Source organism: Equus caballus, chromosome 4 (assembly GCF_041296265.1).
Source record: "Equus caballus isolate H_3958 breed thoroughbred chromosome 4, TB-T2T, whole genome shotgun sequence".
NCBI lineage: Eukaryota > Metazoa > Chordata > Mammalia > Perissodactyla > Equidae > Equus > Equus caballus.
Window position 1 is genome coordinate 4,733,213 of NC_091687.1, and position 12,315 is coordinate 4,745,527.

At 39.1% G+C, this 12,315-nt stretch overlaps 1 protein-coding gene across 17 annotated transcripts in view; it reads right to left on the reverse strand.

Moving 5' to 3' along the window:
• Nucleotides 1-12,315, reverse strand: part of ORC5 (origin recognition complex subunit 5) — a 125,913-nt gene that overhangs the window by 82,076 nt on the left and 31,522 nt on the right. For all 17 annotated transcript variants that reach the window (XR_011438087.1, XR_001380525.3, XR_011438086.1 and 14 more), the window contains exons 9-11: nucleotides 7,111-7,163; nucleotides 5,322-5,434; nucleotides 4,386-4,433 (exon numbers count right to left, since the gene is read on the reverse strand). Coding sequence is in view for 12 of the 17 variants with exons in the window: in XM_005609051.4 (XP_005609108.1) it covers nucleotides 4,386-4,433; nucleotides 5,322-5,434; nucleotides 7,111-7,163 (214 nt within the window). In the remaining 5 variants the exon portion in view is untranslated. The remainder of the gene's footprint in view (nucleotides 1-4,385; nucleotides 4,434-5,321; nucleotides 5,435-7,110; nucleotides 7,164-12,315) is intronic.

A 12,315-nucleotide genomic window follows, 5' to 3' on the forward strand; every position in this document is an offset into this window, starting at 1 on the left:
ATAGCGCCAAAATGCAGAACACACAGGCTCCTACTCCTCCACATCATCACCCACAGCGAGAATCATCAGAGATTTCAGTTCTGCCAACCCGAGAACGTGAAATGATATCTCACTCACTGTTGTTTAAAGCTGCATTTCTCTCATTAGTGAACGAGGCTGATAATCATGTCACATTTGTTAGACACTGAAGCTCCTTTGCATATCATTTAGCCATTAATCTATTGGATTTTTGCCTTTTCTTACTGGTTTGTATGAGTCACTAAAAATTACAGACACTCATCATTTGTCAGTTGTACGAGTTCAAGAACAGCAATCAAGATCACGGTAGCTTTGGAGTCAGAAAGTCCTGGAAGTAGACACTGGTTCTACCATATTAACTATGCAACCTTGGGCAAGTTACTGAATTTCTCTTTAATACTCAGTTTCCTCATCTAGAAAGTGAGGATAACGATAGTCACCCACATTCATCAGGTCACTGTGAAAATTAAATAAGATGATAAACAGAACTTAACAGGGCTTGGCTTGCAGATGCCCAGCAGCTTGTACTGTCATCATCATGATACACTTGTTTATGCGTTTTTTCTTTTCTAGATAAATGCCTTGAAAACAGGAAATGTTTTATTTACCTTCTTATCCCTAGCACTTGGGATGGTTAGTTAAATAAATGAATGGATGAACAGATAGCGAATGAATGAAATGTTATTAGAGGGAAGAAAGAAAAAAAATAAAGGTAAATGTTAAGATATCTAAATGGAGTTGGTGTCCCTGTCCTCATTAACAGTGAGAAGTGACTTGACGTTAGGAAAATTACGTACATTCCTGAAGTGTTGGGAATAACGTGGGAGGCAATTCAGGTTGAGAGTCCCATTGTGAAAGTTGCTGATTCTTTTCTGATTTTCACTTTTGTTTTTATTGAAAGTGTTCTAGTGGCATGGAGGGCATACGCTATTTACCTTCTTCACTGACCTGGCCTCGTGTGCTACAGATGCAAACTGTTCTCACCTAGAAACGACGGCAAAGTCTGGGAAATCCCTCACTAGATTCACTGGAGCTCATCAGAGAGAGCGAAGGCCTGAGAGAACGGAGAAAGAATCGAAAAAGGGAGCCAAACAAAATACATTTTTGAGGAGATGAAAGAGAATCACAACTGATCTCAAGTTAAATCAAGAAAAATAGAGACAGGAACAGAAACCTAAGAGTTATGGGTATCTAGACCAGAAAAACTAAAACAAACATTTAAAAGAAGTTTCCTGTGGGAAATGGGACTATGGGTGAGGAGGAAAAAGACTGTTGCTTTCCCACATACACTAATTGGCAGGTAATCTCCAACCCCACACATGCATTAGCTTAAGTAAAAAGTAAAATCTCAAAAAATCAGTGTCGGGGCCGGCCCAGTGGGCATAGCAGTTAAGTTTGTGCACTCCCCTTCGGCAGCCCAGGGTTCACTGGTTCGGATCCCGGGCGCAGACCTACACACCGCTCATCAAGCCATGCTGTGGCAGGCGTCCCACATACAAAGTAGAGGAAGATGAGCACAGATGTTAGCTCAGGGCCAGTCTTCCTCAGCAAAAAGAGGAGGATTGGCAGCAGATGTTAGCTCAGGGCTAATCTTCCTCAAAAAAAAAACAAAAAATCAGTGTCAATTGAGGATACACAGAGAAAAAATTATACACTTGAAGACATATAACAGATTTAAAACAACTGTTATGATAATTATTTGTGGGGTCTGCTTCTCAATGTTTGATTCCCTGATCAAATTGAGAGCTTCATGAGGGCAGAGACCACAGCTATTTTGTTCTCCACTACACCCATGGCATCTAGCAGAGGGCTTGGCATAAGGTAAACATTCAGTCAAGATTTCAGGAAGAGAGGGAACAAAAACATAAAAAAACAAGTAAGTGTTCACAGGGGGCCTTCAGTTAAGCTCAGATTTTAAAACGATATGAACCGAAGAAAAAAGAGACTACTACAAAAGTCAAATCTGTGAGGACAACGTCAGAGGAACTAGAGTTCATCCAGACTTGAGACATCTTCGTGACGTCTGCTCACGCGGTTCCCTCCGTCAAGACTGCCCTTCTCCTAGACTCGGACAAACCCACTCACTCCACAAGGACCGTCTAAAGTGCCAGCTCGTTCACAGTTTCACCCATCAGCACTCACGCATCTCCCTCCTCAAAATTCTTCAATGACTTTCTCTGTCTAAAGAGTAACACCTAAAATTCTTAGCTTTATGTTCCTTCTTTAACTTTCTTCATCCATTCATTCAATGAATTCATCTGTTCAAAAAACACCCACGAAATACCACCAAGTGCTGAGGTACAGAGGTGAAAAGATGGGCTTCCTTCCCTTAAGGAACTGGTGAGTTAGACAATTTGGCCTCAAGTGACTTCTCTCTGAAACTCCCCATATACTCCAGTCAACTATATTTCATTATTTCTTTTATATACCCTACAATTCCTCACCTCTGCTTCTTAGCATACCTCATTTCCTCAACTGGGACATCCTCCTCTCCCATCTCTGCATGCCCAACCCTTACCACTCCTGAGTGCCCACTGAGATGCAAGCCCTACCACAAATCATCCCCTGACCACCCCAGCGAGGAGTACTCTCTCCCATTTATCCTTTAGGACCCAAAGCAGCCACACATATAGAAATAGGGTACACAATCGATGGCCTGCCTATGGTGGAGAGCCTAATCAGAGACGTCCCAGTGGAGGGGCATACTAAAAAACCTTCCCATGCCAAGCAAATGGACTTGGTAAGGAAAATTCCCTGCTAAACTCTGGCTCTGTGTGAAGGGAGGAAAAAGCCTTCGCTGAGAATTTTAACTAGAAGCTGGGGCTAATGCTAACGCAGGGGCATAATCCACAATATCTTAGTGGTATGGAAACCCCCAGGCTGAGAACTGAATTTCAAATGGTCCCAGGTTACTGGTGTTCCTAAGTGCCCACACAGAAGTAAACGTAAAAGCTTTCTAAAGGAACACCCTCAGGCCTCAAAAACTCCAGAGACTAAGTTCAGCCAACAATCAAAAATAACAAAATGTTCAGGAAACAAGGCATCATGTGCATGAGTCAGCAAAAACAGAAATGTGGGATTAGCCTGACAAGGACTTCTGATACTGGGATATAAGGTGCAGAATATAAAATAGGTTTTTTTATGTTAAAGAGAAATATGACTAGGAAAAATATTAAAGTGACCAGACAGACCTGAAATGAACCAGCAAAACTTCTAAAGATTACTGAAATTACAAAGTTGATACAAAGAGCAGAACAGATAAAGCTGAAGAGAAAACTGGAACACAGAACTGAAGAAATCACCAGAACACAGCACACAAAGGGAACGAAGAATGTGAAAGACTCTGAGACAGGGTGGAGAAGGTCTGTCATACGTCTGATCAGTGTCTCAGGAGGACGAACTGGAAAGGCCAACAACCGAGAATTTGCCAGACGTGAATACAGGCATCATTATTCAAATTCAGGAAGCAAAACTAATCCCAAGTAAAAGGAAACTCAATCCCAGATACACCCCAGTGATACTGTACAAACACCAAAGGGAAAGAAGAGAACCTGAAAGCAGCCACAGGAAACACAGACAGAAGAACAGACCAACGGGCAGATTTCCCAGGAGCCACAATAAAGCCAGAAGACAGTAAAGAACGTCTTCAAAGTCCTGAGAACACTCTCAATTTAGAAGTTTAGCCAGTGCAAAACCGTTTTTAGGAAGGAGAGCGAGAAACAAACCACGGCTTCTAGAGCGCAAAGTCGACGGGTCAAACGTCTCCCTCTTCTGAGAAGCAGGGCGGTTCAGACGTACAAGCGGACAGGTGATTCAACAGCCTAAACGCTCGTCTCCCCAACTTCAGCCTCGCCCACAGCCCTCCCTTCCAAGGTACTTAGAGCCTCTAACCCCTAAGCTTGTCCAGACTCCTCAGCTCACATCAGCTTGCTTCGGGGGTTAGGTTTCAGCCTTCCCTGTCTGCTTGGGCACCTGCCTAGCCACTATGCAAGTCCAAAATTTGCAGGTCTCTCATCTGCCTAGTCCTTAACAGTTTACCTTTTTAATTTCTCCAATGTCATTTTTGTGGGTGTTTCAAAGGGGAAAAGAGGAAAATCACCTGTGTTTAATTAAAAAATTCCAGGGTGATCTTTTTCATCTATTAATTCACTAAAAAAAAAACTGTGTCAACTCACTTTCATCTCTATTACCAGCTCACTGCAACTGAATTCTATCACTGCATTCAAAATAACAAATACAACCACGACATTATAATGACACCATATCAATACAAATAACTACCTATATACAAATGACTAATTATGCATTTATCCACTGCCTGTAGTATCCTAAATTCGTAAGCTTTTCCCATTAGAAAATGTAAATACCTTTTCATGTTTCTTCAGAAAGTTGGTTTTCTTGATTTTCCCATGATGCTGCAATTAAGGAAAATAATTTAAGATTAAAAAAAGATAGTATTCCACAAAAACAGAAAACATTATTTGTCTAAATATAGCACACACAATACTAACTTATTTTAGTATTATATTTTAGGCTGATTTGATTTAGATTTTGATTGTATACAAGATTACTTTTGCATGTAAAGAAAGAGGTTTTAAAATAAAATAGTGGTACTTCCTAAAAGAACTTGTTACGTGATTTATGACAGCATATTTATTTCTATGCAAACAAAATTTCCAAAAATAAATAGGTTTTTATTCATCCCTTAAGGCAGGCTGTCAATTCACAAAGAAAACACTGAGAGCATTTAGTTAAGCACTTGAGATCAGCAGTGGGGAAAAAAACCGGATGTAGTCCTTGCCCTTATGAAACTAAAGACCAGTGGGATAGGGAGGCAAAAAAAAAAAAAAGTTTATTATAAATACTTTTAAGAATAAATCAAATTTCGTATTTTTTTCCCAAAAAGAAAACAATTCTAAAATGGGATTTCTCCCGCTGACGTACATGCAAAGAGGCTCCTGAATGTTCTGGATAATAATGTATGAAGTACATGACACCACAGTGTGCGCTTTAGAACAATAAAGGCATTACCATCCTTAAATTATTTCCATCTCTCATACCTTATTTACGTATTTTTTAAACCTAGAATTGTTACTTAAGGTACACGTGAACTCTTCTGTGAAACTACCCATGTCTCCCTGTCAGGCTGCGATCTTAATTTACAGCCGTTAGAGAATGAGTCCTAAATACATATTTAGCCATCTCTTATTCTAATCTCTGCCTCTTAGAAATTTAGAGATGTTGAGAAATTTCAAAATATTCCTGGGATCTTCAAAAATGAAGCGAAAAGAAGCAATAAGTACCTTAAGGAAGAACCTCTTGTCAGTTCTTGCTGGATTGTATGAAGCGAGGTACGCAGCAATCAGAATAAACTTAGAGTAATACGGAAGCTCCACGTGAGTATATGCCGAGAGACCTATGCAACAACATGCTTTTATGAAGGCATTTAGTAGCCTACCATTAGATTTTCAGTATCTTTTATCTTTTCTCACTTGTCTTTACACTTCTATACAGTGCTCTCTAGTCAAAGTGACCTGCTCCCTGAGCTTCAAGTGTCATGATAATGATGGCAGCGGCGAACGTTATTATTAATGAGAAGCTCTGCTTGCTCTACTGTTTTTGTTTGGCTCCTCCTATCCTGAGGTCTAAATCCTACCCACCCTGCCCCTCAATGCCACACCCTCCGTTAACCCTTCCCCAGCGTGCCCCTACCAAACCAAAATAGAGAAGTCGGTCTACCATGAATTCCGACTTTGTGTATTTTACTTATGGCTCATCTAACTTAGATCTTACGTTAACAGTTAATTATACATAAATATTTCTTAGAAAGCTATAGTGTTTGCTGAAGGAGTCATATCTAATCTATTTTTTGCATCCCCACAGTACCTTGCACAAAGGAAATAATTCAATAAATGGATCAATGAAACAAGAGAGGCAGTCAAGCAGCGTGCATTCTTACCAGAAGGGGAGAAGGAACCTGGTAATTGCTGAACATCTAGTATGTGTAAGACACTGTGCTGGCCTCACTTAAGCATCTCCGAATCTTTGCAGTAACTTAAATCTAGAAATTCTCCCCATTTTAGATCAAGACTCTGAATTGGGCTCCAGGTCACACAGTTAGGGAGTAGTGCAGACCAATTATTAAAGTTTTTCTAACTCCAGCATCTACTTCTTTCCATTCTAACACGGAACTAAACATCACTTGTATAGCATCTCAAGCACTTAGAAACCAAGAGACAAAAAAAATCTCAACACCACTTCATTTCATACCACTTTCCCAACCACCAGCCACTGATCTATTTTCAAACTAAGAATATTTTAGATACTCACTTATTTTTTTAAAAAAGTAAATGTAGTTCTATTGGGGTAAATCCAAAATAATAATTTCTTTAAAGCAAACAAAAGGGGCCAGGCCAGTGGCGTAGTGGTTAAGTTCACACACTCCGATTCAGCGGCCCGGGATTTGTGGGTTCAGATCCTGGGCACGGACCTACACACCGCTCAACAAGCCATGCCAAGGTGGCATCCCACACACAAAACAGAGGAAGATTGGCACAGATTCAGGGACAATGTTCCTCAAGCAAAAAGAGGAAGACTGGCAACAGACGTTAAGTTCAGGGCCAATCTTCCTTACCAATGAAAAATAAATGAATGAATGAATGAACAAATAAAAAATAAACAAACAGAGGCATAAAGCTTTCAAAATATAACCAATTTAAATGCATACCCCAAACTACCTTAACATAAAATTGAATTTTATTTCATAAAACTCATGAAATACACAGATAATGAGACAAAATTATGTATATAATTGATTGTTTTAACGAAAGCATTTAAAAAAACATAAACTGCTTCGTTTTCACATGACATAATCCAACATTTAGAAAATGAAAAACTGGTATTCAAACTTTATTTTCTCCCACTAAATTGGAGCTTCCCTTAAAAGAAAATCATTAAAATACCATTGTATTGTAAATTCTCTTTTATAACCCTACTGACTGACACTATCTTTAGTACTAACTTTAGTCTCCTGACTATTAGGGATCAATTAAAGAATTGTCTCTGGTAACTGTTCAATATTTCCTTTGATACCTTTCAGCTGTCCTGGATCTGTGTCATCTTTCTGTATCTTCTCCCACTGTGAACTGAAAGAAAATAGAAGAGCAAAAAAGGATTGAAAATATGATTTTCAAATTGAAATTGATATGAAATCAATATACTATACTTAAAACAGAGTCCTAGAAAAGCTAAAATTTTCTGATTTATTGACAAAATAGATTTAATTTCCCTATAAACAAGACAAGCAATATATACACAAAATATACACGTTTGTAGTCTCTACAAACTCATTTAGTGTATAACAATATAAAACTCATATATCAATACTCAGATGTTAATTTCTTAAAAAATCTCTTTTCCTCTGATGATAATTGTAAACTATCAAAAAGCACCAACAAATAAATAACATCACCTACCAGTCAATAAAATTCCCAATGCTCCAATTATCATATTAAATACAACTGTTATACACTATTTCTAAACTCCCTAACAATCTCTTAACATAACTACTTTTGGGTCAGAAACCTGGGGCCCACATACGATGCCCAAGGTCACCCAGGCAGGCGGCAGTGGAGCTAAGAGCTCACTCCTTGGAGAACGCCTGCAGAGTTCATGCTGTTCCCGCCGCCCCACTCTGGTCTTTCTTGTAATTAAAACTATTAGACAGCCCTAAATATCAATAAGATTATGAAGTGATTTTGATACGGCAAATCAAATTCATAAGAAAACACACCACAGTGTAGTGAAAAAACTACCCTAGGAGGCAGAAGTTTTGGCTATATGACCCTGAATAAATCAATGACTGATCAAAAAATAAGGCAGTTAGATACAATGATCTTTATGGACCCCCTCCAACTCTAAAACGCTCTTACATGGCTCTTAAAATACTAATTTAAAACTAAATGTCAGATCAGAACAATTAAATATCTAAAATCAAACTGTACATATTTTTTCAAATCTGCAAGCATAGCTGAATATTCTGGAATATAGCAATATGGGAAATTTTGATAGGCTACTAGTAACCTATGCGGAGAGCAGACCTAGCAGAATGAGCTGACTTTCAAAATAGCCCGCTTCCTCCACCTTATGGCTGCACAGCACTTCACAGGTTATAGTGCATTTTCACATTCATTACTCCTTATAAATGCAAATGAAAATATGTTATATCAAAGTTTTAACCCAGACTTCAAGACAGTTTAAGTGGCTAAGATTTTCTTATATTGCAATTACTCATTTAACGTGTTATTTAAACTCTCAAAGGACAACCAGGAGAAAACTAAGTGTCTTAAAGGAGAAGGGAGGAGACCAACATTTACTAATTGTCTATTATGAACTCAACTCTTAACATACCTCATATTTAATCCTCATAACCTTTTGAGATATATAGTATCATGTCTTTTTTTCTTTACAAATGACAAACTGAGAGAGAACTTAACTAAGTTGACTAAGGTTGCAAAGCTTCTAAGTGGTAGAACTGCATTTCAATTAAGATCTGTCTGACTAAAAAGTTCCTCCACGTTCCAAAGTAAGACATATGAACCATCAGTTTCCAGCGTTGATTCGCTGTCACAGTAGTTGGATTAACTGTGGCTGAATAGACTATAATTTCAAGATGAACCAGGGAACAAGGTTGGAGTCTTTTTCATAATTTGTCCAAATCCCTCATAAAAGCCATAAACCAACATATATTCCCAATAACACCTCAATGAGTCAGGATCTAGCCTTCTATAACCGGATTCTCCTTTTCCTTTATTCTGCTAACCCCAATTATTTAGCCTCAATTCAGAAATATGAAATGTGATGATTATTATTTTTAACTTAGTGAAAATTTTATTACACATGGCTGCAGGGGGGGGCTAGGGGGTAGAGGGGAGAATGGATAAGTCACTTCACCATGAAGGAATTTCAGTGGACCAGTAGGTATCACCAGGCTTAGAATGCTAGTTCTCTACTACACTACTGGAGAGTCCCACTGGTCCTTGATGCCGGCAGTGTGAGGAGAAAAGGGACCAAGGGCATCATCTACGATGACTACAAGGTAACCAGCTGGAACAAAAATGCAAACTATCCTAAATACCAAAAGAAATTTTTCAAAAAGACAAAGAATATAACCACGTAGAGAAACTTCAGCAAATTATCATGACAAAGCTAATATAAAACATATATACTTTATTTCAACAAATATAAACAGGTGTAACTCACCAATTAAAGAAAAGGTTTTCAGAACGCCTCAGCGAGGCAGGTCAGATTAGCAATGCTTATTTCTGTGCTCTGTACTTTTTTGTGAAAGAAACATAGTACAGATTATATATTAATTGCAAGAGGAAGATGTCTTTGCATATATAAAGATATATGTGAATATTCACATATTTTTGAAAAAAGATGCAGAAGCCAAACCAGAAATTATCCATGTGGTTAGGAAAGGAGTAAAAGGGGAAAGGACAGCTGTGAGACTTCTCTGAGTACAAGAGAGTTTTAGCTCATGAATCACTCTTTGACACCCACCTCTCACCAGCACAGCAATCAATGACTTTGTTCTACTTGGACCTTTCTCTTTCTCTTCCTTCCCTAATTTTTAACTTTGTAACTGTGTTATTCCTACCCTGTCAGAACATATAATATTTACATAGGATTCTCCTACCCTTGTTCCCACTTTTAGTTTTGAGCTAAAATGAATCAAATTCAGTGCTCATCATCAGTCCTTTGGCTCAAGTTTCCCAGTCATTTCCGTTGCACCAACGTCGTCACTAGCTCTTCAGAAAGGGTTTATGAGCACAGCGTTCCCTGAGTTCTCACGTTTAAAACTGTTCTTCCATAGCCCTGATGCCTGAATGACAGGTTGGCTGGATATCCTTTCTCCCTGAGTTTCTTGAAAATGCTGCTCCACTTACTGTCTTGCTTTATTACAGATTCGCTTTCCTTTGTAAGTGACTTATCTTTTTGTCTGGAAGCTCAGAGATGGTTTTCCTTTAATTTTTATTTCTGAAGTCTAAAAGCATTACAAGCAAGTCCTTGTAGTAGGCTGAATAATGGTCCCTGAAAGCTGTGGATGTCCAAATCGCTGGAACCTGTGAATGGGACCTTAACGTGGTGAAGGGGACTCTGCGGAGTGAGTGAGTTGAGGATCTTGATATGGGGAGGTTATTCTGGATTATCCGGGTAGGCCCGATGTAATCGCAAGGGTTCTTCTAAGAGGAAGACAGGAGGTCAGAAAGCAGAAAAATGATACGCCGCTGGCTTTGAAGATGGAGGAAGGAGCCATAAGCCAAGGGATGCAGGTAGCCTGTAGACGCTGGAAAAGCGAAAGGAACAGATTCTTCCCCAAAACCCTCAGAAGGAAGGCAGCCCTGTGCACCCATTTCAGACTTCTGACATCTGGAACTGTAAAATAACAAATGTGTATTGTTTTAAGCTACTAATTTGTGGGCATTTGTTACAGAGTAATAAACTAAGACAGTTTCAGAACTGGCCACTCTGGATCAATGCAAAGATGAACCCTTTGCCACTTCTGGCAAGTTTTCTTGGACTATAGTTTAAGATCTTAATTCTAATCCAATGCTTAGTTTTCTTTCTTCAGGGGCTCCCATTACACATATGTTGACTCTTCTTTGCCTATCACATTTATCGCACATTCTACTTGATTATTTTTACCTATTAGTTCTGTCCTCTTGGTTGTGTCCACTCCTCTGCTCAACATCCTTTATTATATTCTCGATCTACCCCCCCTTGGATATTTTAAAATTTCATTTCCTTTCTGAGATGATTATTTTTGCTTGAATCTTGTTCCTGAGTTCGGCCAATGTTTGCTTCACATCCGCCTGTTCTTTGTCCACTTATTCTGAGCTGCTGAATTTCTAACTTAAGGTACTTTTCATATCTAAAAATGCTTGTGTAAAAGAATTAAATCAGGTTGGAGGATTGTGTTACAGTGTTCCTCTGCCTTATTTTGAGTGGGACAGGGGAAATTTTCATCAGCTAAAATGTTGTCATTCACATTTTCTGTTTCTTCTTAGAACACTTTTATATGGCTTTCTGTCTTGTCTGCTCTTCATTCTGAAATGCCTAACTAACGTTTTCTTGGATCAGCAGTAAGAGATGACCCTATGAATGCAGGGCTGAGGGCCTGTGGGGGCTTCGCAGATTTCTTCGTTCTAAAGTGGCTTCTTCTGTACGAATAATGCAGTGTGGCTTCTTTGACACAGAGGGCCATTTTGAGGCAGGGGCTGGCTTACCTTCTGATTCTGTCACTCTTTTTGTTTGATGGGGGGTAATGTCATCCGTGCCTCGCTTCTCTCTTCACTACAAGCCTCCAGACGACACCACAAAATCACATCCCTGTCTCCCCTCAGACACAGTACGGTTCCACACTGCCATGCTATTCTTGTCCTACACACTCTTAAAACACCTCCCATGATTCTCCAGTGGCCAGTGCTCTGATCCTTCGGGTCCCAGACTTGTTCTCAGTATCCTCCCTCTGGGAACTGGACTCCCTTCTGGAGGTGATTTCACCACTACTGGTCAACCCCACCCCCGCCCCCACTGTCCTCTCTTCTCTTCCCTGACGTCCTGGCTTAACTTTTCACTTGAGCATGAGCTCCAGAGCTGGCTCGGCTGCCTCCAGTTGCTTATTTCACTATTTACATACAGATTGAAGTCTGTCCACTCTACAGACTCCTAGTTAGACTGCAGGCAAGGGTTACGAGTGATTTTATTTGCTCTCCTTATTGATCTTGTGGACAGAACTGGATTTAGGTGGCCATCATTATCCTACGGGAAACTATAACTCCTTTCATCATTACGTAAGATTCATTTTAACCAGCATCCAAATTTTTATACCTTTAAAAGAGCAGATGACAAGCTTTTTTATTCTCTGACTTCCGGAAGTCCTCATCAAATGCCTTTCATTATTGAAAAGTGGAATAATAGTATCTTTGTAATGTTTCTACTTATTCAGAAACTATTAAATTTTGACCTGAATTACAGTCTAATCAGCTAACTTAATCAAAAGCAAAGTTAGTAATGAAAGGAGTTAACAGAATAAGGTTATTTATGGGAGAAAAATGATAAAACTGACAATAAAGTGACAAAAGCAGATAACGGTGATGTTTACAAATTTCCTATATTGCTTTGTAACCTAGGCTTAACCTAACGCCTAAAGGTGCTTGATATTCACAAAACATTTTCACATATAACATTTAAATCCTCTAAAGACTGTGAGAAGAAGAAGCCAAGACCTAG